General features: G+C 38.0%; 3 protein-coding genes across 4 annotated transcripts; 2 read left to right on the top strand and 1 right to left on the bottom strand.

Moving 5' to 3' along the window:
• Window positions 1-96: 96 nt before the first annotated feature.
• Window positions 97-9,147, bottom strand: LOC144643081 (cilia- and flagella-associated protein 58-like). The gene is made up of 18 exons (XM_078502222.1): window positions 9,012-9,147; window positions 8,807-8,890; window positions 8,401-8,616; window positions 7,315-7,463; window positions 6,530-6,602; window positions 6,193-6,276; window positions 5,879-6,073; window positions 4,975-5,272; window positions 4,458-4,540; window positions 4,245-4,337; window positions 3,493-3,690; window positions 2,820-3,170; window positions 2,400-2,505; window positions 2,106-2,223; window positions 1,873-1,984; window positions 1,718-1,795; window positions 1,086-1,366; window positions 97-522 (listed from the first exon to the last, which is right to left on the bottom strand). The coding sequence occupies exons 1-18, from the start codon at window positions 9,015-9,017 to the stop codon at window positions 402-404; spliced, it is 2,646 nt and encodes an 881-aa protein (XP_078358348.1). The 5' UTR covers window positions 9,018-9,147; the 3' UTR covers window positions 97-401.
• A 4,768-nt stretch (window positions 9,148-13,915) lies between these two features.
• LOC144643080 (fructose-1-phosphate phosphatase YqaB-like) lies at window positions 13,916-18,259 on the top strand. The gene is made up of 3 exons (XM_078502221.1): window positions 13,916-14,522; window positions 16,171-16,318; window positions 16,714-18,259. The coding sequence occupies exons 1-3, from the start codon at window positions 14,144-14,146 to the stop codon at window positions 16,871-16,873; spliced, it is 687 nt and encodes a 228-aa protein (XP_078358347.1). The 5' UTR covers window positions 13,916-14,143; the 3' UTR covers window positions 16,874-18,259.
• A 2,636-nt stretch (window positions 18,260-20,895) lies between these two features.
• Window positions 20,896-25,327, top strand: LOC144643079 (fructose-1-phosphate phosphatase YqaB-like). 2 transcript variants are annotated; one of them, XR_013568845.1, is made up of 4 exons: window positions 20,896-21,740; window positions 22,302-22,449; window positions 22,855-23,374; window positions 24,633-25,327. XR_013568845.1 is itself a non-coding variant. In XM_078502220.1 (3 exons), the coding sequence occupies exons 1-3, from the start codon at window positions 21,377-21,379 to the stop codon at window positions 22,958-22,960; spliced, it is 618 nt and encodes a 205-aa protein (XP_078358346.1). In that variant the 5' UTR covers window positions 20,896-21,376; the 3' UTR covers window positions 22,961-23,396. The 2 variants fall into 2 exon arrangements, 1 of the variants encoding a protein (XP_078358346.1); XM_078502220.1 differs by lacking the exon at window positions 24,633-25,327 and having other exon boundaries at window positions 22,855-23,396.
• Window positions 25,328-25,734: the final 407 nt, after the last annotated feature.

The raw sequence follows: 25,734 nt of genomic DNA, 5'->3' as shown, positions 1-25,734 counted from the left end.
CTCTCTCCTTTTCCGCCCTTGTTGTTTAGATGGGATCAGGTTGACCATAGTTCACTTTTCTGAACAGTCCGTGGCCAAAATTAAGCACGACTCACATAACGGTTTGTTTTAAAATATATTTAACCAAACAATGTTTGTATTTCTAAAAAAAGAAATTAAAACATAGTAGTACAACATTTGTGCAAGACTTTTCAGATTCTTTGAGAATGTCCATCCATCCACTGGCGAACGGATTGAGACTACACGGTATATGAAAAAGTCTACAAACAGTACAACGTGTTCATCTACTGCGCTCATTCCATAAGTTTGAGTATTTCACTTTATACAAGGTAATTCTTAAAACTATATATACACTTTCAGAAAGTCTATTTGTACTATTTACAGTCGAATTGTATATCGTTTTACGCTACAGCTTTCGCGGGCGGCTTTAGATTGAAGCCTCCACCAGTAAATCTTGGTCCGTCGGTTCTCTGAGGCGAGAAAGCTGGTCCGGCGGCTTGTTGATAAGCTCGGTCTCTCTCCCTGTAGAAGTAAAATCAAAATAAATATAAGCAAACATGATTGCGTTCATTTGGGGTAAGTTAAGGATTTATGGGCATGTTGGAATAACCAACAAGCTTGTCCCCCAGACTCTCTCTTCACCTGTAGACGGTCGAATTTTATGAAACATTCACGAACTTTCGCACCTCGAGTCTTCGCTTCCATCTACGCAGGCTTGAAGAAACAAAAGACACTCGACAGTTCCGTTGCAGAATCAATTTTCATTGGTTAAAAAAAAAAAAAAAAAAAAATCGCATCATCAAACAGTTTAAATCAAAGAATTGAGATTTTTGCAACAAAGCATGTGTGAGATTTTCGGACTTCTAATCAGAACTTTCTAGGGTTACTCGTTTTCGGGACCACCAGTCAAGGGAAACGGAGCCTCTGGGTACGGGATTGTACTTGTACACTGTATATTCGTTGGAACGTTAAAAACATACTAGAGCTACTGTCTAACAAAAGGAAAAGATACTAAAATAAAATTTATATAGTAGCCTATGTCTCTTCAAAACAGTGTTCAAACACAAAAGTACAAAAGCAGTTACCTTGCTTGTTGATCTTTTCTCTTCTGCATGTAAAACTTTTTCTTGACCTCCTGTAGTTCTTTAGCTAATCTCTCAATCTCGTACTTGTATTCCTTGACTTGTGCCTCGTACATGTTGAGTTCAGACGACATTCCTTTCATTTGCTTTGTTTTTTCTTTGAGTGTTTGCTGGTAGATGCTGAGTTGTTCGGCTACTTCTGGTCCAGGTTGCCGCGCGAGGATTTGTTTTAGTTCCATGTACAGCTTTTCTTTCTCTTGGATAAGAAGTTCTTTTTCCACCACCTGAGACGAAAATCAACAGATTAAAAAAAAAAGAAAATTCGCCAATTTATGGTAGTGTTGAAAAATTTACTTCAAAGAAGATCTTATTAAAATTATAACTTTCATTCACGTGAAAAAGACCGTTAAAATGGCGTTCTAATGTTCTTGGAACGCACATATTCCCGAAATACATTTTGCTATTGGCCATGAGAAAAACTCTTATTTAAAAAAAACTCTGTGTTGTTTCAAAGAGTTTTCCTTCCTCGCTCACGGGATATCATGTCTCGACTATGACGTCACAGAGCTTCAATTCGCGCGAGCCTCTGCGCACGCACGCGCGCACACAATAGAACATAATTATGCCACACTAACCTCTTCCGTTTTCTGTATGAGTCGTCTTTGTAGAGTTTGAATTTTTTGGATCATCTCGTATGTGCTTGGGTCACTTCCCTGATGGTACAAAGAGATAAAATTCAACAAAGGTTCTTTACATTTAAATAATTATTTAACAAAAGTCGTCAGATTACCTCCAGTTTTCTCCATCTATGGATGTTCATTGGATTTTCGAGTTCCTCTTCCAGAGCCTTGCATCGAGTTCGTTCTCTGAGAAGCTCACGTTGTGTATGATACACTTCACGCCTGTTCAAACAGTAGAGCACAACCATCAATTTTTGTTCAGATCTCTCTCTGCGTAATTTAAAGTTCTCACTCATTCGCTAAATGGTGCTCTGGTGAAAAATTACTACAAAAATGTTATTACCTTAAATCTTCTACGTTCGCTACACTCTTAGTAAGGATGTTTTTCTCGCGTCGAAGTTTTTTGATTTCCAGTTTCAGAAGTCGGATGTCTTCTAGTCTCTGTCGGTACTGAATCTCGCCTATAAAACAACATTGACTCATTAACAAAATTAACGTGTTTAAACTCAAAATATAGAGATTTCGGCTGAACTTTACAAGTGGGACGAGTTCAACACAGGTTTAAGATTTCATAAATGTATCCGGCAGTGATGTCAAGCAAATGAAACAGCTCTAGAGGGCAACAAACAAACCTAACCTTTGTTGAGTGTAGACTGTTGTATTTTGATCTTTTCGTACAGTAATGCCAGTTCGTCGTTTCGTCTTACCAGCTGTGTCCCCAATATGTCTCTCTCACTAATCACCTAACATTATAAGAGCAAAAAGGAAAGTTTAGTAACTTATAAAAACACAGAAACATTAGATAAATGAGAGGGGGAATCCCCGCTAAAAAGACATTACCATTTCCTTAGCCTACTTAGCTGATAAGAATTATTTAAGTCGCTTGGTGCAATGAATGTAGCGTATGCCATAAAATGGACAGCAAACAATAACTTACAATGCATTTCCTAGAAATACTTGCAATGAAAAGCGTCAAAATCGCGAACGAACTCAAAAGAAACTTTTATGTGTACAAGGACTCATTAAGTATTTAACGCTACTCCTGCACAAGCCCTACCTGATCAAGCTCCTTCTTCTGCCTGAGTCTCTCAGCATCAGCTTCAGATATGATCTTCAGCAGCTTCCTCTCCTCCACCTCCTGCTGCTCGATGTAGGCCTTGGACTCCGCAGCCTGCTGCTTCATTCTCTGTAGCTCAGCTTTGAGGGCGTCCTTCTCCTTCTCCACTCTCTGGTGCTCCAGATGCTCTTTCACAAGTGCTGCTTCCTTAGCCATGATCTCTTCCTTTAGCTGGTCGATCTGATGGTTCATGATCTTCAGTTTTCGCTTCATCTCGGTGATCTCGTCCTGAGACTCAATCAGGTTCTTGCTGTACAAGTTACGATCGCTGCGGACGGCTTCGTAGAGGTTCTGAAGAGCAGACAGAACATAAACTTTCGATATTTTGTATACTATTGTGGGTTATTTGTACAGTGTATAAATGAAGCGATCATCTGTTTGTTTGTTTGATTGACTGGCTGAATGATTGATTGACTAACTGATCGATTGACTAGTTGATTGTCCCTTAGTAAAAGACACACGAAAGCTAACACACTTTTTTCGCTACTTTTGGATTCTACGGTAATACGTTTCCAAAAAAAATACGAAATAAAACAATTTCAGAAAAATTACGGGAGTGTTACGGTTATTAAATGCGTTCTTTGAACTGTCGAGCAATGTACAGTAAACACACCTGTTGTTGCTTCAGTTTCGTTTCAGCTTCAGCGATTTTCTTTTTGTAATCAAAGATCTGCATCTCGCGGACTTTGACATCTTCCATGTGTTGTAAGACCTTCTGCGTGAGTTCACTGGCTTCATTGATGTAGCGATCTCGCTCTTTCTCCAGTTGGTAAATAATCTTACGTTGCTTTTGAGCTTCATCTTTGTAGTTCTGTAAGTACAATAAAACGTATCAGAAAAAATCTATAAATCATTTAATGTGAATACCTACATGTATAAGTATCTTTAGTATATTAGTATGTGTGTACAGTCAGTACAGTGAATTAAAGTTACAGCTGATTTAAAGAAGGACGTTGAGGCATTCCTCTGCTACATGTTTTAATGTTTTACAGTAGTACAGTTTTATGCTCATAACATAATGAGCCTTAATTTGAAACTGCACATCAATAATAATTATTATGTACTGTAAACAGGTCCAGATTGAAAGCCACAGTAACTGGGGAGTTTGCCCTAGAAAATTTAACACAAGACAATTAAAGTTTGCCAGTAACCAAACATTGTGTCATTTTTCGATTTTCTGGCTGTTCAACCTCAAAATAAAATTTGGTAAAATAACATATATTTAAAAAAAACTTTGTGCCATGATAGTATAGAGGAAAAAAGCTTCCAGCCACTGAGTACATGCCAAAGGGGAAAACCGCTAGGATCAGGTTTAATTTCAAATACCTAGGAAATAAATCACTATTTTCTTTTCACTGTTCTCACCTGAATTTCTTGTTCCAAGTTTTTCTTTGTTTGTTCATGTAATCGAACAAGCCCAAGCTGCTTCTGAGTCGCTCCAGCTGCCTTGAGTAGATTCTGAATAAGATGAACATTACACAAGATGTGTTAAGATTTAAATTTTATTATTACAAAGAAAAGTCAAGCTTGAAATGGTCACGTCTAGAATGTGAAACGTGATTGCAGTGCAGTATATACCTTGTTAAGGATGTCCCGTTCACGGACAAGATCATCAATGGCTTTCTTGTCTGCTTCAGCCTGTTTCTTGCTTGATTCAAGTTCTGATAAAAAAAAGAACCTTTGTTACAAAATAATTAGGTTATTCCTAAGAAATAGAGACCTTAAGATTGGAAGTTACATACTGTACGAGTACACGTTTGAGTACAAGTACGACATTTCAAACCAAATTTGTGTGCCTCCTATAATCATTTACCACACCAATCTTATACCCTAATGTTTATAAATTTATGTGTTAGTCAGCAACAGGAAAGAGTTATAGCTTTTTGGTTTAGCTGGGATACAATTGTGTCGAAATTCCAAAGTCGTACTCACACTCGATCTCGTACTCATAGTCAATTCTAAAAGTCGCTAAATGTCCTATTCAAACGAGACCTCCACAACAAACCCTATCGGGCGGCACATACGTTTATAGCTACATGTAGTGTGTCCCATCCGGGGCTGCACTGAGAGGCCTCATGAAATATTATTTCAATACCTTTTTCTAATCCAGCAATCTGTCCTTTCAGAGTTTCTTTTTGTTGTTCAACCTCCATTTTCTGATCCTCAATGGTTCTTAGCTTCCTCTGGATTGCTTCTCTCATTTTTGTAAGTCGCACTGTGTCCTGTTTAAGGCCATTGATTTCATCTTCTTTTGCCTTGAGCTCAGCAGCTTTCTGTGTGTTTTCTGTTGCTAGCTGATCACAGTTCAAAAGCTGCTGGTCATAGTCTTGCTGGACTTTGGTCAGTCTAGCATTCAGTAGGTCTGTATCCTTCATGGCTTTTTCATTCAGAATCTAAAGTAACACAAAACTCAGTCAGTTAAACTAAGCAAAATGCAGCTTGCAGGACAGAATAATAATTTTCCTACGATTGTTATTTATGCAGTAACTTTTTCTCTTAAAGAAAAATCTAGCTTGTTTGAATGGCTTCAAATGACAGAAAAATATTACTGCAACACTTGTTCTTTGGGTCTGATAGACTTGCACAGAAGAATACCAACTGGTGCTATATTCTGTCAAAAAAATTTCACAAAAAACCATGCACATCTTATCTACTTTACATTAAAATAATCATTGATATACCATTGCTATACAATCGAGTGAGAGAGCAAATTGGCACTGTGCTGATATTTTAAGAACAAAATCGCTCATGATCAAAATTATTGGTATCTTATGACCAGGCAGAATCTGGTCAAAAATACTATCTGTAGAATTTTCGTTGATCAATCCGAGTGTATAAACTTATGGGAAAAGCTCAAAATGTACAGCTTTCAATCAAGCTTAGTGCCCATCACTGATTTAAGGTACTTGGGATTTGAAAAATTTTCAAGAGGAAACCAGAGTAATTGTGCAAGAAGGAACAGTTTTCCTTTGTCATCACCAACCCGCCAGAAAACCTACCCTTTGTTCCTTGAGCTGTTGCTCAAGCTTTGTGATGTCTTCTTGTGCTCGTTGAAGATTGCCTGCTTTTGTTTTAAGTTCAGCAGTTCTTGTTTCCAAGTCATTCTTTGCTTGTTTTAGCTCCTTTTCAGTTTTCTCCTTTTTCCTGGCTTCTCGCTGGGCCTCGTTACTGCGGACTTGAATATCTTCTTTAAGCTGATTAAGTGGAAAGGAAAGTTTATTATGAATTGCTAGATACTTACGTATCAATCAGAACCAGTCATGCAAATCTTCATAAAATCCAAATTAAACTAAAGCTTCTATTTTTTAATTACCTCTGCAATTTTCATCTCTGCCTCTTCTCTGTCCTGCTCAGCCTTTTGTTGTTTCATAGTCGCACTGGACAGTTCGTCTCTCAACTATAATAAAAAAATGCACATTCAAATTGACATTGATAAAAATGTTGACAATATTATACAAAATGCACTGGGCCCAGTTGTTCAAAGGGTGGACAATGCTATTTGCTGGATAAATAGCTATCTGGTGGATAGCTTGGCATGTTTTATTATCATTTATCTAGTGGATAGCGTTATCCGTCCTTTGAACAAATGGGCCCTGAAAATTAAGAAGAAATTCACACAAAATAAGTTTGAAAACAGGACAAATTCTTACCTTGGCAATGTCAGACAGCTTTTCATCCCTTTCCTTTGTCAAGTCATCTTTGATTTTTAATAGCTCATTGACACTGTCAGAAAAAGAATTAGTCAAAATTATAAACATTAGATGCACAATTAATTATTTTTGGTGGTAAAAAAAAAAAAAAAAAAAAAAATAAAAAAATATATTTTTTATTATTATTAATAAAAAAAAGAGAAAGAAAAAAGGGGGGGGGGGAAAAAAAAAAAAAAAAAAAAAAAAAAAAAAAAAAAAAAAAAAAAAAAAAAAAAAAAAAAAAAGGGGGGAAAAAAAAAAAAAAAACAAAGACACCCACACGCGCAAACCAAAAAGGGCGCGCAGAACCAATCAAAATCGAGAATTTTGTTATAATACGATATTACACAAATTAAATCTAACGTTACAAAATCAAGAGGATCTTCTAATGTGTGAAATTACTAGTGCTAGTGGATTTTGCAGGTCAAATTGTCTTATGGTAATCGTAATGTGTTTCAACTTGATGCAGAACTGCAGGTCAAAACTCATCACATTGTGGTCATGATCACAGAGAATGTAACCATGTTCTCTTCTTTGTGATTGTGTGACATATGTGATGTAATGAATGTAAACCATGCTTTATTTATTTATTGACATTACTAGTAGCAATCAAAACTAAAACAATATGTGAATTCATCTTGCAATTTGTCCTCTAATGCATACATTGTACACACACTGTAACAGGATATGTTTAAATCTTCACTAAAGGGATTTCTACTGGTACATGTACTTTATCTCTTCATTACCTATGATCCTGTCCCATGGTTAAGCCAGCTCCTTGCTCAACCAGTTTGCTGAGATTTGCTATCTCAAGTTTAAGAGACTGAATTGTCTCTCTTGCTCTCTGTTCTTTATCATGGGCTGCGTCAACCATTTTCCATGCTTTTTCAATTTCCTTTTAGAAGACAACAATAAATTAGAACAATATTGGCAGCAAACACAAGAAAACATGTCACACAACCAAACTCGGACCCTAAGACTGGTTCTGGGGAGAAAATGATCCTTTTTGTGAAACTTCCCAACTATAAAACTAAAATGATACATGTATAAACATATTTCACTGTTAATGTACCACTAATCCCACTCTGCCATAATTTTAGTAATATTGCAACCGTCTATGTTATCTTCACCACAGTTTGCATTGATACATTCAGGACGCCAGAAATCAAAACACCCATGGAAACATTTCCAAGATTTCTGTCAATCAAAGTTTGAAGGGGTTTCCGACTTGAAACTGAAGGGAAAGATTAAAAAAAAAAATCTATAAAATGCCTTTGCTGTGTAATAAAGTTAAATTTGACCAAGTTTCTGTAGACTTCTGTCGGCACAAAATTTATTGATTGTTGGTTTAACTGGTTAATCGCTTGTGTGAAACGGCATTTCAAACTTTGATTGAGGGAAATCTTTGAAACAGTTCTGCCGGTGTTTTGATTTCTGGCATCGCGTATCATTGCAAACAGTGGTAACAGATGTTGTTCTATTGCCTGAGCTACATTATGCTGACAAGCACTAACACTCATTTTGATAATAAGAATTAATTTTCTTATGCAGGCTTGACTAAATAATTGTGAAAACATTGATGCAGAAACTAGTGTTTCCCTATTTAGCCATGTAAAGGGATATACAAGTTTCCACCACAATGTGTCCATGTTCAGCCAGGTTCTACCACAGAGCCTGTTCTACCCTTATTCACTGTATGGTGCAAACTGCCCATAAGCACTGATGTATTAGCTGTTGTCTAGCTTGTGTCAGCTCCATTTTGGTCTACTCAAGAAGAAGTAGCTGTTAAACTCATACTTCTTGAAGTTTCTTTAATATTTAATCATGGTTACCTTTTTGAGTGAAGCAATCGTGGTCTGATCTTCTTGAGAGAGTTTCAAAGCTGTTTGAACTTTAGAAGCGTTTGCCACAATCTCTGCGTTCAACTCTCGGCATTTTTGCATCAAACGTTTTTCACTTTCGTGGGACTTCTTCAACGCTCTGTGTAACTTTTCATATTCCACACGGAACTTTTCCAGACTTTTGTCTCCCATGAGTTCGCCGAGAACCTGCATAGTTAAAGAGAATTATTGATAATGCTTTGACTAGCTTGTAAACATTGTAAAGCCTAATAAAGGAAACAGAATTAAGCTTATTCCTTTGCATGTGCAATACAGCAATAAAAAGTTCAATTTATATAAGACAGTTCGTTCGCATTAAAATCTTTCAAGGTCGGGTTCCTTTTTCATGTATACATACCTCCTGGAAATCTCTTTCGAGAGCTTCGAATGCATTTTCTTCGATAGCTGGCTTTTCTTTGAGATCTTGTGATTTTTTGTCCGTCTGAAATAAAGTAAACGACCGCGTCAAAAACTACAAACCACTTCAACGAAAACTTTAAATTTAACAAAATTATGCAGAATACAGCGCCCTTAAATATTGACAACACAAATATGTGTAGTACCTCCATCTTTTCTGTATATTTTTACGGACTAGAAGTCCGATCGCGGGTTGGAAATCTTGTAGTTCTGTTGCTATTCTTCTTCTGCGACTTTGCTTGGCCAAGATGGCGGACTACGTTTTGATGCTTTGTTTCTATGGTTACGGATTACTTGCTCCATTCGTACCCAGTTCACCACACGGTAGAAATTAGGCCTGCAATGAGTACATGTGTGTATTCTGGCTCATTCATAAAAATATCACATTGTACCTGCAAAATGCAAGGAAAACTCTACAGAGAAGAGAGTGGAAAGGTGACAACACTGACTTCCTATTAGCACACACCAACAAAGGAAATTGACTTATGGGCTCCTGGTACGCAATAAAACCAATTTTTAGAGGTTGCGCACAGAAACCGGAGTCTTTGGTATAAATATCCCGAGATTGCAATCTTGCTCGAATTTTAAAACCAAAAGAAATTCTTCCAGATACAGGAAAATTCATAAGCGTATCTTTTGCTCATTTTTGGTTATACTGATTTTATACCACCTTTTTATCTAGATTTTGCGGTGATTTAGCTCTCTTTCTCATACCCATACCACATCAGAAACACCTTCACCCACTAAATACCTCACAAACTATCACCCTAAACAACTCTAACCCTCAACCCTAAGTATACCTCCATACAGAGTATCTCACATGTCAGCAATGTCAACACCGGCTGAACAACAAAACACCTCTCTGACAATCGTCAAACACTCAACTTCCTTCACCCTTCATAAATTCTCCTCATCCTCCCATTACCTCAAAACGAACACCGCTGGAGGTGGATTGGCCTCATCCGAAAACAATCCATCACAAAACAACTATACTACACCAAGAAACGCAACGTGTCAGGCCCAAAATACATGCGACGTACATAGAGACATACTACGAGGCGGGGGCGAGGGGGCCCCCCCACCCAATTCGGATCTCAATTCGGGCACAGAAAATGTCCGAATCTCATAATACAAATTCAACTTTGTCATCCCCTTCTCTTTTCCTCTCGCATCTGTCTCTCTCCTGACCCTCATTCATTTCATTTAGTGAGTGGAATTGCAGGCACAAAGAAGATTCTCATATCAAGACTTGAAACAGCTGTTACAGATGTATGAAGCTATCTCTGAGCGACACTAACGTTTAGTTAGTTCTTGGCTAGTCTACTTTCAACAATGTTTTACCATTTACGCCTATGTTTCAACCACTTTTATGTCTGGGCGAAACATGTGCTCCCCAATCTTTTTTTTTCTGCGTGATTTCCACAGTCAGTGATTGGGGGCGGGAGATGAGAGACGCTAGGAACGAGGTTGTGCATGACATCTACGGATCGCCACGAATAGGAACTTTAGAAGGCAAGGTACACAACTATTTCAATGCACGTTTTGTTGTCCATTCTATTGCCTCTCTATTCGCTTTCAACGCATGTCATTTTTTTCGGGCATAGGTTTCCGCCCCCCAGGTCCGAGGTGCCCGTACGCCTATGGAGACAGAATTGAGGGGCTTAAACCAAAGCTGGAACACCATCCAACAGCTGGCCAAAGACAGACAGCAGTGGAGGACCTTGTTGCTGCCCTCGTGCCAGTGGGCACAATGGGCAGTGGTGAGTGAGTGAGTGAGTGGTGATTTTATACCACCTTTTTATCCGTAGCCAGTAACACTGCAATCTGCTTTAGCTGAATAAAACTTTATTTCTGTCAAAAAAGTATCACTCAACCAATGTAAATTCTAAAAGGTTGTCTGAAACCATCTCTCTTGGTGTAAGTAATTTTTCTGTCAATAAGACAGAAGTGCAGAAAGTTGGCACAAGTCCAGAAATTATTTAGCCTGCATGCAGGCCTCGCACGCGCGCATCCAAGCGAGGCGGCCTCGCTGGCTCACTGATTCGTTCTCGTGGCTTCTGCTGGCTTCGACCTTCCGCCGCAACTCCAAATCGCAAGCCTGCTCGCTATTGGATGATCGCAAGCTAGTTAATTGTTGGACAACAAGGCACTGGGCATTAGTTATAGGTTGGTACAGGAGCCCATTATGCTCCTGGTTGGTATGATGACGCCGCTTAACTCTAGACTTCCGTATAACTCTGCGGGTCTACTGATATTGGTATCGGTACGGTTAGTGTATATTGCATAGCGCTGTAACAACTCGTACCAGTACCTAGTCGTGTTTTCAGGGCGAGAAGGGATTAAATACAAGAAATGTGGAGCAAGCGCATTGGTGATGTCTTTGAGTTTCGTGCAAAAATGACAGGAGTGTCTTGTTCAAAGTTCGGGAAAACGCCCATCTTTGTTGATGTGTAATCACCCTTGATACCTTGTCTAAATTTAAGCCTTTTTTCTTTTCAGATTATGTCCCTAAAATAAACATCATACAAGCAGCTTATTCAATCTCTGTTGTGGCATTACTACTGTCGCTATACAAATTCTTGCAGATCGAACTAAATACTTTGCATTTATTTAGTCTTGACAAGCAGTAGACTCAATTAGCAGTTATCGAGCGGGCCGGGGTGCACGCAAACCAAACGTGCATAGCTCAGAACGCGTCAATAAATAACTATACACATATTATATTTTTCAGTGGTAGAATTCACTAAACTAGCTGAAAGTAAGCAATTACTGAGCGAGTTGCACCACAAAACATGATCGTGAGTTTTTAATGTTATCGGGGCTCAATGCAGAATATTTAATGAGGAATATTGAATGCTGGCTTAAAATCGCAAGTAAATATTGAACATCAGTCAGCTTTTAAACCCTTACATAATGAATACTCGTCAGAAAAAAAAAATGAAAAAATGAAGTGTGCATTTGAAAATAAGCTAGCAATAATGTGTACTTGGCGGAATACAATAAAATACATAGACATGGATAAAGTAGTCTTTTATCAACAACCGATTCATTATCATTGGCTACAGCAATTTCATTAGTTTATCGGATTATTTATAGTCCAGTGCCGATGGCTGAGAGAAACTGAATAGATATACACGGTAACAACATGTCCGAAAAGGTTTTTTTTTTCATGCGTGCAGAAAAACACGCAATTTTTACCTAGTGATGATGTATTTGTGTATGTTTCCACTTTGCACATTTACCAGTAGCCCTCTATTGAAAAAGCAGAAGTATGTTCGGAATCAGACGCAATATATTCAGCTTTTCTTGATATGATAGCAAACCGAACCCGGTACGCGGTCCCCACAGAAGTCAATTAGGCTTGCCTCACTGCCATCGCTGGCACATACCTATAAGGCGCATAACTTCTTTCTTTCTCTAACTGATCAACCTCATATCGTATCTAGCTATGTAAAGTTGTCAAACTGATAAATAATTCTTTTTTATTGCAAAAAAAATAATAAATTTATGGGCTCCTCCATATTTTAAAAAATCGTGCTGCATCCCCCAAAGCTGAAAAAAGTCGAAGCGCGATCAAAAAACGAAAAGTGTTCTGGAGAAAATAACAGCTGATCTGAAGCTGCAAGTTGATCTGCGTTCACCAAGTTATATAATTTGGAATGGTGTAAAGAACATAGATTACTTTGCCTAGGATCTAGGAGGGCGTTTCGATCCACGAGAAAAACTCCGAGTAATTGATACCGGGGATGGATAGGGACGGGCCGTGGATGGGTGGGCGTTGTGAGACGTCTTGTGAAAACGAAAAGAATGAAAAATAAAACTAGTTTATCTGAGAAAATTCTTCTTGAACCCTTTAGTGGACTTAAGTAAGTCACGTCCCAACCCATATTTTCCACTAATATATATACTCAGGAATTAAGGGGAGAAGTCACTGCTCCTTTGTACTGATAAGACATAATTAAGGCCCGGCCCCGGGAATGATGGTTTATTTGACCTTTGAACACCAATTCACAAAGGGCTCTGTAACATCGCTACAGATATATAGGTTGTTATCATCAAGAAATTTTATCTGATTTTAGATTGTCAAGATAGCTGACACAAGAAAAATATGTAGGATATAATCAATTTTCAACTCAAATTCTCTACAAGAATTTCTGTATACAGAAGAAAGTTATTAAGCCCACGCGAGAATTATGAGAGAATATGAGAACTATTGACAAACTGAACAGAAGATGAACATTATTGAGTTATTTATTTCTCAGGGCGCAGTCAAAAAAATGATGCCATTTTAAATAAAAACTTACGCAAGCGGAACTTTGAAAGCCATATTTAGTATTACTAGATCATAGTTTGATCTTGATGTTAGAAGGATTGTGCAAGAATTCACACAAACTTCAAACATACGACATTTCCAGAAGTTATCCTGAAAGTGCATTGAAAAGCCGCGGCACCCTTAGAAATTTAAATTTTCTCAAGCGCTGTCTGAAGCCAACAGCAAGAATGCATTTACATATGAAACATAAACAATTCTTCATTACTGCACTGCACAGAAATGAATGATGACAATTAAATACCGTTTGGTCCGCTTAATATTTCTATGGCAAAACGGAAGAACATTTGAGTAAAACAAATCTAAGATCAATGTATCTTTTCTTTTCTTAAAAGTCAGCAGGTCAAAGAAATCAAAGGGTGACGCAATATTGTCGATAACTTTCAATATCACAATATATCACTGAATACCCTATTGTATTTGCATGTTGAAACAAGCTTCACGCGAGATGAGATATCAAATTTGTTTACTTTCATAAAGAAGCAAATTAGGGTCTGTGGGGTTGTTTAAGGTCTTGCATTTTGCAAAGAATAATTTTGAGCTTAGTAAAAGAAAGATTCAAACAAAAGTTTGAAGGTTTGGCGGCGCTATTTATTTGAAAGTCATAGCAACTGATCAGGCCATCAGGGAAAATTTTGCAATAAATATAAATAGCAACGAGCGCGGATTGGTTAAATTTTGTGACGTCATGATATATTTGCATGTAATTCCATGTGACAAAGGGGAAAACTACTTTGAAATCGTGCTTTTCCTAAGACAGCAGAGGGTTCACCCCTCGTAGATTTTTGTGCAGATTTGCACCGATCTCGTCCATCTAGAGCCCTAACCTGGGGCTGAGAGAGATCTTCTGTCGAAAGGAAAGCTATCTTGGACGGTCGAACGGCTGATTATTGGCAGTTTTACATCATTACCGATATTTCGCTCACAACAATCAACAATCTTGAGAGAATGATTCCTGATTCACGTGTGATCCCCGAGGATGTTAAGGCCTTAGTTTTCGACTGCGATGGGACCCTTGTGGATACTATGCCTATCCACTGGAAAGCTTGGTGTAAAATCTGCAAAGATACTGGACTAGTCTTCCACAAAACCGACTTTTACACGTTGGCTGGCGTGCCAGGCAAGAAAATTATCAATGTGTTGGCGAAGCAGCAAGGAATCAAACTCGATCCGTTATCTATTTACGAAAGAAAAAGAAAGTACTTCCTAGAAGGGTTAACGAACGTTTCAGCGATCCAGTGCGTTTCAGGAATAGCTGAAGAAGCTTATAAAATGGGAATCCCAATTGCTGTGGCTTCGGGGAGTTCGCGCGCTCAAGTGCAAAAAGGTATTGAACGTAGATATCACACTAGCTGTTTGAAGTTAAAACGTTAACTTTTGAAGAGATTTAAACGACAGTGGCCTTAACACTTTCCTTCTGATATAACCAAGGGTGTTTTGTATAGGTTCTTGTAGTTTTGTGCCACGAGATTCGTTATTTGTCGCGCTACATTCAGGTGGTTTGTTTGTGAAGTCATGGCCGCCGCCCCCAGACATACCCTCTCAAGAATTGTTTTGAAATATAGTGCAGTTCCCTGGTTTTGCAAAGATAAAATGGGCATTCCGAGGATTTTACACGTCTACAATTTAAACTAGGAACTAAAAGCAACTCTGTAACGAAAGAAATGGGGTGATGAATCTTAAATAAGATATTTTCTATTTGCTGTTCAAAGTCCACATGAATAACAATAGATTCGTGCGTATTCGTTTATTTAGCATATATCTCAGATATCTTCTTGAAATACTTGAAAACATCGAAGAGGGCCTTTCTTTTTCTCTATAAGGGTTAAATCGGAGTGTTTTTCATCGGTTTGCTCATGGTACCATGATATATTTTTTCGTATTTTGAAAATATTCATGACAATAGAAATGGAAAATTTTTGGAGGTGTGTCAAGGGCGTGTGGGAATCTCGCGTTCTGATTGGTTAGTAGCCCCAGGTGGTAATGAACATGGTAAACACGCGTTCGATCGAGCACGTACGCTTTGAATGGAAAGAAACTTGCGAAATATCGGCCTTGAAAACACAAAATTGTGATTAATGGCTTTATATTTGTTTATATCTTGGGAGCTGAAGATAGATTGTAATAAAACTTCACGATCCGCGATTTCTTTGCCTGTAAACGCGTATCGTGCGTTTCTAAGAAATGGAGGAACTTATTACCTTTGTTTCGAATAAATAGTGCCAAATCGTCAACCTTGCTATTATAAGATGTGCATAATAACGCTGAAACAGCCGTTTTGCACGTCAATAATTTTAGCTTTACAAATGCCCCTTCCAATTAATTATTCATAACTTTAACAGACAAACTCAAAAGCTAAAGCTGAGAGACCTCAAAAGTTTCTGGAAGTTTTTAGGCCCTTGCTTTTCAAGGGATAAGGCTTATTTTTTGCAAGAAACCAATTCTATCTGATGAAGACACTACAAAGGATGGTTAAGCTACTTGTGATATATATATTTTTGGAAAATTCAGAAAAGAGGCCTATAATTTTTGCCCAAAGAAATCAGAGATACACCGCTGTTCTCATTCAGTCATTTTTGGAATGAAGCCATGAACAAAAAAAATAACAAGATTTGGCGAGACTTTTGAAATCCTCTGTAGATTGATGATTGATGTTATTCTTGGCCAAGATTTAAGATTTGTGAAATAACTGAAATCTGCCTAAACACGAAAAATGGATTTCTTAGAAAAATAACAATGTTCCTGTAAATAAAAATAATAAATTAATGGGGGAACCCCTTGTACCCATTATGCTTGATTTACTCAAGTGCTATCAAAAGGGCCAGTATTTATGATGGGACTGTTCAATCAAGAATGATCGATTGTTTTTAACTTTGATTGCCAGAAATAGGGACAATAATTATTGCTTCTTTTCCTTGTATTGGTCAAGATTTGACTCACAGTTTAAGTTTCTGTTTGTTTGTTGTTAATTTTAGCTCTCAAGCTAGCGGGAATTGAAAAATTGTTTGATGTAGTACTGGGCAATGAAGATTATAAAGAACACAAGCCAAAACCAGATGCTTTCATTACAGCAGCCAATCGACTTGGCGTTAAACCTGAAGACTGCTGGGGCTTTGAAGACACGTAAGTTTGTAGAAAGTATAATTTTTTTAATTTACTGAAATACATTATTTGAATTAGTTTATAACTCCCACCAGATCTGAATGTTTAAAGCAACAAGGTGCCTCAAAGCTTTTTGCTAATGGGTTTTTAGCTTAAAATTCCACCCAAGATTAATAGATGCCTGAGAAGAAAGACAGAGATGTTTTCCTGGTGAAAATGTTGACTTTGGAAATAATGTTGGTAATGTTCTTTAGGTGCATATTAATTGTGTCCAGTTTTTTTATTGAAGCAAAATATTGCTCTCAAAGTACTTGGTGACTCAGCAATACTTCTTAATCTTTTAGTGACGCAGAAGGTTGCACTGTAATGAACAAATTCATTTAGTTATTAATTTACATTTTTATTGATGTTTTTAGGGATATTGGTCTTGAAGCAATAAGACAAGCAGGATTCTACAGGATTACAGATGTGCGACAAATGGAGGGATACCCTATTAGAACAGATGAAAATGGACATGAGATAACAAACCACAATACAGAATTTCATAGCTTAAGATATCGAGCCTTTACTATGTAGGAAATATTAATATAAACATGCTTCTTTCAAAATGTAGTACTAAACATTCAGTGCAACTCCAATGTGATGACCAAAAGGGGAACAGGGAGAGCTTCATTTTGTTGCAAAGGAGAAATTAATATAATTTATAAAACAAATTTTCTTTTCCATTTTCTTATGTAAAGAAACAGAATTGCGATTGAGTTAAAAAAAAAAACTTGGTGTATCATATTTTGACTCAAATTTAATTTTCATGCTTTTGTTTGTGTAGTCAAAGTTTCCAGGGTAAAAGTAGTCACCTTTGCAAAAATGTGTAACAGGAAAAGTGCATATTTTAATTATTAAGAAAGGACTTACTTTTTAAAATTATTTAAAAATACTAGAGGATATTTTTTTTAAGGTTCTTCGGCTATTATGAAATTTTGTCTTTATAGGAATTTGTGAATTTTCAATGTTATCAAATTCTAGGAAAAAGTCAATTCACCACATTGGAGTTGCGCTGAACAACTTTTTTTAGCACAGAATGATTTTGTATCCATTCATTGTACAGTTTTCTATAGAAGGGCTCCTGATCAGGGAAAACCAATAAATGCTGAATTTTTTCTGACCATTTCATAGAAAAACATTTTTGCTAAGAGACAACCTGCATCAAGGATACAAATTTCAGTTGATGGTTATATCACGTCCTCGTTAATTTCTAAAATGGTCAGAAAAAATAACTTAAAATATTGAAATAGTTATAAGTATCAAATAATATACGATCTGGGCAGTTCATGCAAAAATGGCTGTGAGGAAAAGGTGATTAATTTTGTTGTAAAAATTAGTATTATGAAATGCCCAAATTTTATTGGGACAGGCTTCAGTAATGATTTTTATTTGGGAAAATCTAATAATGTCAAAGGAAAACATACAAAAAAAAAGTTGAAATAGGGCGAAACTTCATGCTACATTAAACCATATGGTTTTTGCTGTCATTGTTCCCTAATTAATAATTTTATTGCTAAGGCAATAAGGCCCAGATGCAACTGCATTCAGGTTCATAAACTGCTCAGCAGCAGACGTAAAACTACATAAGAAAGTCTGCAAAGTAAATTTTGTAAAATGTTCCCAGACAAACTTTTCAAAGTTGCATTAAATTATAATGAGAATATATATTTGCATATTTAAGAACTAGCTTCAAGTCTAATATAACAAGGGACATACTTATGCAGTTAGACACAGGAGGTTTATTTAACTTCAAAAGGAAGAAAGATTATTGCGCATATACACACAAATACTAAACTGGGCTTAACATTGCAAACGAAAAACTTAATGCTTGCGACATAATGTAGCTTAAGCTACAAAAGAAAATACATTAGGAAGTGTCAAGTTAAAAGACAAAAAGGGAATAAATGGAATTTGACGTTAGTATTTGCTTCATTTTTATTGTCCCCTCCAAGGGCAGATACCGGGTACAGTATTGTAAAAAGGGGTTGCATAAGCAGCAGCCAAAACTTTAAGCAAGGCTGACTTCAACAGAAAATTGTCACAACATTAATTTTAACACCTCTGCTGGGGGGGGGGGGGGAAATGGGTTCCAACTTCCTTGTCAATCCCCCAGGATATGCCCCTGCTATGTAGAGGGGCCTGAAGGGGTAAAATGGTAACTGGGATTTCGAAAAATGGGATTTGGGTCAGTGGGATTTGGTCAATGGGAATGGGAATCGGACAAAAAAAATAGAACTGGGACTGGAATTTTGAAAATTTGGGAAAACAAATAGGCTGGGAAAATGGAGTTAATACCCCCCTACCCCCTCCAGGACCATCTATGTGGTTGCCGTTGCTGGCTACAGACCCCTAGAGGGACACGTGGATATGTTTGGGTGGGGCGCCCTGCCTCGGACCAAGAAAAGCTCAAATTCACTACCTAAGGCACTATCACGAATATTTAGATTTTTTTAATATTCCAAAAAAATCCCTTCCTAAATCAAGCCACCCAAAAAGTACTTGTCAAATTTTCCTACCCAAAAAATCCTAGAGTCGAAACAGTTTGAACCCCCTAAAATGCTTCGATCATCCCTGTCACTTGAAATCCCAAGTACCCCTCGCCCCCCCCCCCCCACCCCACTGGGGTAGTGTTATACAAGTATTAGTTGAACCAGAAGCATATCACCTACTGGTTGAACATGATCTAAAACATCAATTTAGGAAAACAAAAGGGAAAGCAATTTGTGCATGGTTTCCACTCTAAAATTAAAATGCAATAAAATGGCACGCGATTAGCATGACAAAATTGTTTTCAGATCGGGCCGAGTTTAGGGCTTTCCACAAGTTGCTCGGCAACTTTTTGGCAACTTTTCATGTTTCGAGCAACTTTTTCCCCTTCGAGCAACTTTTTTCCGCTCGAGCAACTTATTGCATTTTGAACAATTTCCATACCGAAGATTTCCGAAGATTATCCGAGTGTTGTTCAAAGGCAATACGAACGTTTCCGAACATTTACGAAGTTTGCCGAAGATTTTCGGGGAACATCTGAAGACGTTTCAACTTTCGGCTCATTCTGCATTATTTCAAAACTCGTCATCAAAAATGACGTCATCGATATCTTCACGATTTTTCTCACTTAATGAAATCCTTGATACTTTTTTTGCTGTAAGATTGCATAAATTTGCTTAGAAATCTTACCCTCAAAGGGAAATAAGCATATATTTAGAGAAATTCTCTTGATTAGAAGCAGCGTTTTGGATTTTTTGGAGCAACTTTCGAGCAACTTTTATTATCAGAAGCAACTTTTTTGGATTTTTGGAGCAACTTTGGAGCAACTTTTTGAGAAATTACGAGCAACTTTTTGGGAAATCACGAGCAACTTGTGGAAAGCCCTAGCCGAGTTTCTTGTTGGCCAGAAATTCAGTATACAAGGAAAGAAAATAATTTGTGACAGTAAGCACGAAATACTGCTTGATCATGCCGATCAGTATTTTGCTAGACGATCCTAGACAGCCGGCCGGTGACGAACAAAAGACTCCCTTCCGTCATTATGACAATGACTTCGCGGCCAAAAATACAGAAACTAGGACTGGATCAATGACTATTGGATTTTGAACCATAGGGTACATTGGCCTTTAGTGTGGACTTCAATTTGACTCCAAAATCTGATGTTTGAGTAAGATTAGGTAAATTATGTACGTCTTGAGGTTTAACAAAAAACATTTTATATTCCCCAAAAAGAAATGGCCAAATAAAAACAAGATGGTGGGTTTTTGACATTGGTGAAAATCAGGCCCATTTCTCTTTCCTTTTTTTATTTCATTTTATTTTTGGTTAGAAAATTTAATCTTACCTATTACCAACCTTTGTGCCAAAGGCCCGGGGGGTACTCCATATAATGGCCTATACGGGGAGGCTCCGCCCGAAAGGGGTACCTTTTTCAGGCTTCAGGTATATAAAAGGGTAGGGATTTCAGGTATATGAAAGGGTATGTAAATCCGTTTTTATGTAAATCCGTTTTTTTAAAAGGGCCTTGAATTAAAATGTTTCGAACAGACGCACTTTATGCCTGTATTATTTTTAATTTATAAAGCGCAACATGAAAATGACAAGAAAACGTCGTGTTCTAAGTCTATGCCAAGTCTTTTACGTATATGAAATGGGTACCTTTTTTCAGTAAAAGGTATACGAAAGGGGTACAATTTCTGTGAAAATGGTATATAAAAGGGTAAGGGGTAAGAGCTTGGGGCGGAGCCTCCCCGTATAAAACTTTTTTGAGTGCCCCCCCCCCCGGGGGGGGGGCAAAAGGGGCCAGGTATGTTTATCATGCATCAGTTGTTTGCCTGCAGATCACAAGTTGACACATGCAGTGGACTTTTTGTTAGGCCGGTTTCAACTAAACTATTGAAGATATTTTCACCGGTAGGCGATCTGTCTTGTAGGAGGCAAAAGAGCTTACATTTTTTTTGCCTACATAGTTTAATTCATTTTACATTAACTGTTGTTGTACAATAGTCCAGAATCCAATCCGAAAGTCCACGGTCCATTCCTAGAGGTAAAGTAGTCCGTGACAACAAACACGCGTTTTCATTCATTGATGAAAATACACCACCGTGAAGTTTTATATCTATCCATCACGGCTTTGTTCAGCCAATTTCCTATCCAGGACATGGCAAAAGTCATTTCTGAAATCTGGAGATAATTGAAGAACTGTTCAAGGGGCCGTCACAACGCGACTGGTTTCCAAAAATACGTGCTACATCAATGACAACGAACAACTCGAGACCCACACTGAACTTGGGGAAAACAAAAGGTGATCGAAAGCGAAACTACGTATAAAGCTTAACGAAGCTTTTTCCCTCCTGTGGTAAAAATAGTTCTGGGTCACTGATTCACTAATAATTCAAACTGCAAGTGTTTATATCCTCGTCAGCTAAATTGAAGCCCGACATCGACTGTCAGATCTAGAGGAACTTCATCTATCTTGTGCAAGTTTTACAAAATATTTTTGGCGGGAAGACTTTACTCCGCGTATAAACAAACTTTCTACAATACAGTATGCCGTTACCTCTTGGGGTAAAAGGGCTGATATTTGACTGCGATGGGACTTTGCTGGATACTATGCCTTTGCACTGGAGTGCTTGGTGTGCAATCTGCGATGAAACTGGCTTGAAATTCGACAAAGAGAGTTTCTACGCCTTGGCGGGAGTACCTGGTAGAGAAATCATTCGCGAACTAGCAAACGAACAAGGGATTACTTTAGATCCTATTGAAGTGTACGCTCGAAAGAGGGCCTTCTTTCTAAAAGGACTGCGATCTGTTCAAGTTATACCTTGTGTGGTTAGATTTGCGTTAGAAGCTCGCCGACGTGGTATTTCTACGGCAGTTGCTTCCGGGAGTTCTCGAAGTCAAGTCGAGCAAGGTTAGTTAACTTAACTTTTTTGTCTCTCTAGCTTGAATTTTTCATTTACTCTAACACAGTTTTAAAAGATTTGCTACAACTCTTGCTTAGTCTCGATTTTCTTGTAAGCTTTCTTTGTTGTTGAATTAACGCGCCGCGAGAGGGTCAAAGTCCATCCCTGTTTGCTCTTTGACTTTTCTAGATATTTCTGACGTGATAACACTAGCTATAATAAGGCAAGATAAACCTTCGTGACTTTCTTTTATCCTTAAATTTCATTTCTGCTTTTAGAACCGATTGTTTTTAAATGACAGGAATTTATTGTTTACATTTTCAGTTTTAAAGTCTGAAACATACATGTTCATGCACATTCCTGAATGACTTTAAATTTGCATCCTTCAACACCTGGATAAAATTACCGCACGTACATGTAAGCTTATATCTTTGGCCCTTAGGTCTATGCCGTCGACTTCAACCTCGCAAGAGCCGAAACGTGCACTGTACTTTTATCTAAATATAAAATGAAAGGAACTGAGGTTTTATTTCTAAATCATTATTCATTATTTTTATCAAACCACACAGCATTAACAGAGGCCGGCATTCGTGACTTGTTCCACGTAGTTGTTGGAAATGAAGATTATCAGAATGCTAAACCCAATCCTGACGCCTTTCTGACAGCTGCCAAAAGATTAGGGGTGGAGCCAAGAGACTGCTGGGCATTTGAAGATTCGTGAGTATTTTAAAATGTTTTTACAACAAAATATTTTGATTAGATAATTGAATTAACATAACAGCTGTCACGCATAGCACTTGATGTCTGTAAGAGTAAGAATTGTTAGGTTTTTTTATACAAAATATAGTTTAAGCACTTAGGTTGGCGAGAGTAGTAATATGCTGGGAATATGGGGGATTGAACTGTTACCTGTGGGGGGGAGTGTGTTTGAAGGGAAGTTACAAGGTTGTTTTCTTTCGAATGGCAACTGAGAACACCACCCCAGGGCCGGGATATGTAGGGGATTTGAGGACATGACCCAGGGGGCATTCACTTGTCAGATCCCCACACCTCAGGGAAAAATAATCCAGTGTAAGATTATATTGCAGTCACATGACAGTGCATTTTATCTTTATTTTTCAGGGACATTGGTATAGAAGCAATCAAAAGAGCTGGATTTGCCAAATTTGTGGATGTACGACATTTAGAAGGGTATCCTGATGTCGGAAGACTTGAAAGTAAGGGGTGAAAACTGTAAAATGTTCCTGAAACCAAGATCATTTGCACAGGAGATCATGTGCTGTCAAGAGATGTATCCCAAGGGGCCAAGATGGTGCCTCCATCTAACACTCTTATAAACAGGCCACATAAATTGGTTGACCCGTTGCAACATCATACATTCGGAGAAGGCAAATTAACCTGCAGATATAAACATTCAAGTCCTCTTTACATAACTGCAAGCTACAGTTTTTTTTCAAAAATTACCTTGGGAGAGTTAGGTTTTATCAGTTTGTTCATTCTCATCAACTATCTGCTTGGAAAAGTAAGAGGAAAGACACAAGTTCACTCATCTTGATGACTTGTTATTAGCAGACTCTAGCAGAAATTTCAGCATGTCAACAAGGTTTTATACAATTTTCTAGTTTCCTATTTGTGCTCCCACGTCCACAGCTCTCCATAAAGTAATAATTGAATAGCTTGATGCAAAGGTATGCTAAGTGACTTTTAAGATGAAAAATCGTTTTTTCCTTCAAACGCGCCTGAATTTTTGCTCACGTGCCAATTTGCGTGTGGTCTTCGATTAAATAGAAAATCGTTGTCCTTTTGTTGGGGGGGGGGGGGGGGAATTTATTCGCTCGCTCAAAACGGGATCTGGAAATGAATTTCTTAAACTACTTTTGACGTAGCTTACGTTTGAATTATTTTGGCGCGCGAAGCCGAGGCAACGAGACTTTCAATCAGACCAGTTGAAAACTCACCTACGCATTAGGTCCGCTTATTTTCGCTTATTTGACACATATTTACGCCCGTCTGGTGGTGAAAGGACATCATTAAGTCTGGAACCCGTAAGCCACTAGCATATCTCAAAGAGCGGTGTGTTGCTGCCTGAAGATTGCTAAGCCCTGCCAAGACTGGCGGTAAACTTGGCTTTCGAGGCGCATTGAGCCAGGCGAGGTCTAGAAGCAACTTCTGTTCCAAAAAACGTTATTTTCTCGAAGTTTTGGCTCATTTCCTGTGGCCGCGTTGAACGTTGGATAGGGGTGCTTTTAGACTATAAATTCTCTTAGATTTGGCGTAGGACTTTCCGTATTTCAGCTACTCAGGGAATCCCATAATTTTGGAGTCGTCGCGTCAAAAGTTCGGACGGCAAGACGGAACGCTACTCAATCAAGAACAAATAGAAGGATAATTTACCAAAAAGAAAAACTCACTGCTGCGATCCTTCAGCCTGAATGTTAAAAAAAAATTGCTTGTGAGTCAAGATCGCGGTACGCGTGACGGAGAGAAACTGGGGAAAGCGAAAACAATATGGATAACTTAGCAGCCTAATTGCTGACTGAAAAGAAACATTGAACATGGCGAGTGCATTTGTGGTTAGAGCTGGCGGAGGGGGCACGGCGGTCGTTGTTTAGGATTTCTCGTTCATTTTCTATATATTTTTCACTTTTTTCCTGTTTCGTCGGTCAAGTTCAATTTTATATAACATTCTCTAACCTAACCTTAAATAGCTGACCCTAACTTTACTTTACTGTAACTGCTAGTTTAATCCTCTTTCTCTCTTTGCCGCTTTATTGTTTAAGTGAATAGTTTATTTAGAAGGTGCAAAAATTAATTCGAGGACAATGTTTTTCCATTAATAAGAACTGCAAAAAGGGCACGTTTGAAGGAAAAAACGATTTTTCCCTAAATACTTAGCATAGTTTTGCATCAAGCTATTCAATTATTGCCCCCGCGTATATATAGAGAATGTACTTACAGTCAAAATATAGGGTATGTATACCAGAAAAAATCTCGATTTGCTCGAAAAAGGCCGCTAGGAATCTAGGGTAATTATGACGTTTTGCCACAAAGCATCTCTGGGTAATGATGACATATAAGCAGAAGATTCCCGAAGGAGTTATGGGTATTATGACGTCACGATAACAGGGGGTAGCGGCAAATGAAAATCCGTACCTTCGGTTAGTACGGTATTTAAAAGACTGACGCGTGTTTTGGCATTTGTACTTCACACGTTGATTACTCCAATTTTTGGTTTTCACGTGTTCACCAATTTGTTCGAGTGGTTTCTCTAGCTGCTTTGGTTGTGTTAAATGATATTTGAAGCAGTTGTTAAGGCTGGTTCTCATATGATCGCCCCGATCGTCTCTGTCGCTTCTGTCGTTTGCAAAGTCTGAGGTGATTGGAGCAAGCGAACTTTTTGAAGCGACAGAAGCGACAGCGACGATCGGGACGATCATATGAGAACCAGGCTTCAGTAATACGTCGAAAGATTTCGAGCAATTGGTTTCGTGTTCTTGGCTATGTGTGTTCCAAAAGCTGGTTCGAGCGTTAAGGTTTGCTATCGGGGGTAATTTGTTTCGCTAACAAACTGTCAGATTATTTGATCCAAAAAGTGGTTTAAGAGGAAATCCGCCAGGACTTCGAGTAGTCATTGGACAAATTATGTACAAAACTATTTAACTATTGCAAGCTTTTGTGTTATTGCTTCATATCTTATCGGATCTTTTCTAACAACACACCTGAACACTTTTGTTCCGCTTTCCACTAATCGCTTAAAAGATGTAAGCTTTTGCCCTAGCTTGTGAACTTAAATATCATTTTCTCAGACTCGGATAAGAAATTGTTGTACCAGAATTATTTCCACCTTATTGCAAATTTTTTGTTACTGCTTCAAATATCTTATCAGAGAATCTTTTCTAACAACACCACACATCGAAACACATTTTGAAGTTCCGCTGAATTCCACTGAATCGCTTAAGACGAATTTACAAAATGGCTACACGTGAGATTTTTCCTATACCT

Source organism: Oculina patagonica, chromosome 2, assembly GCF_052425735.1.
Source record: "Oculina patagonica isolate OP01 chromosome 2, crgOcupat, whole genome shotgun sequence".
Lineage (NCBI taxonomy): Eukaryota > Metazoa > Cnidaria > Anthozoa > Scleractinia > Oculinidae > Oculina > Oculina patagonica.
The sequence above is the reverse complement of the archived record's forward strand: the minus strand, read 5'-3'. Positions and strand labels throughout refer to the sequence as shown.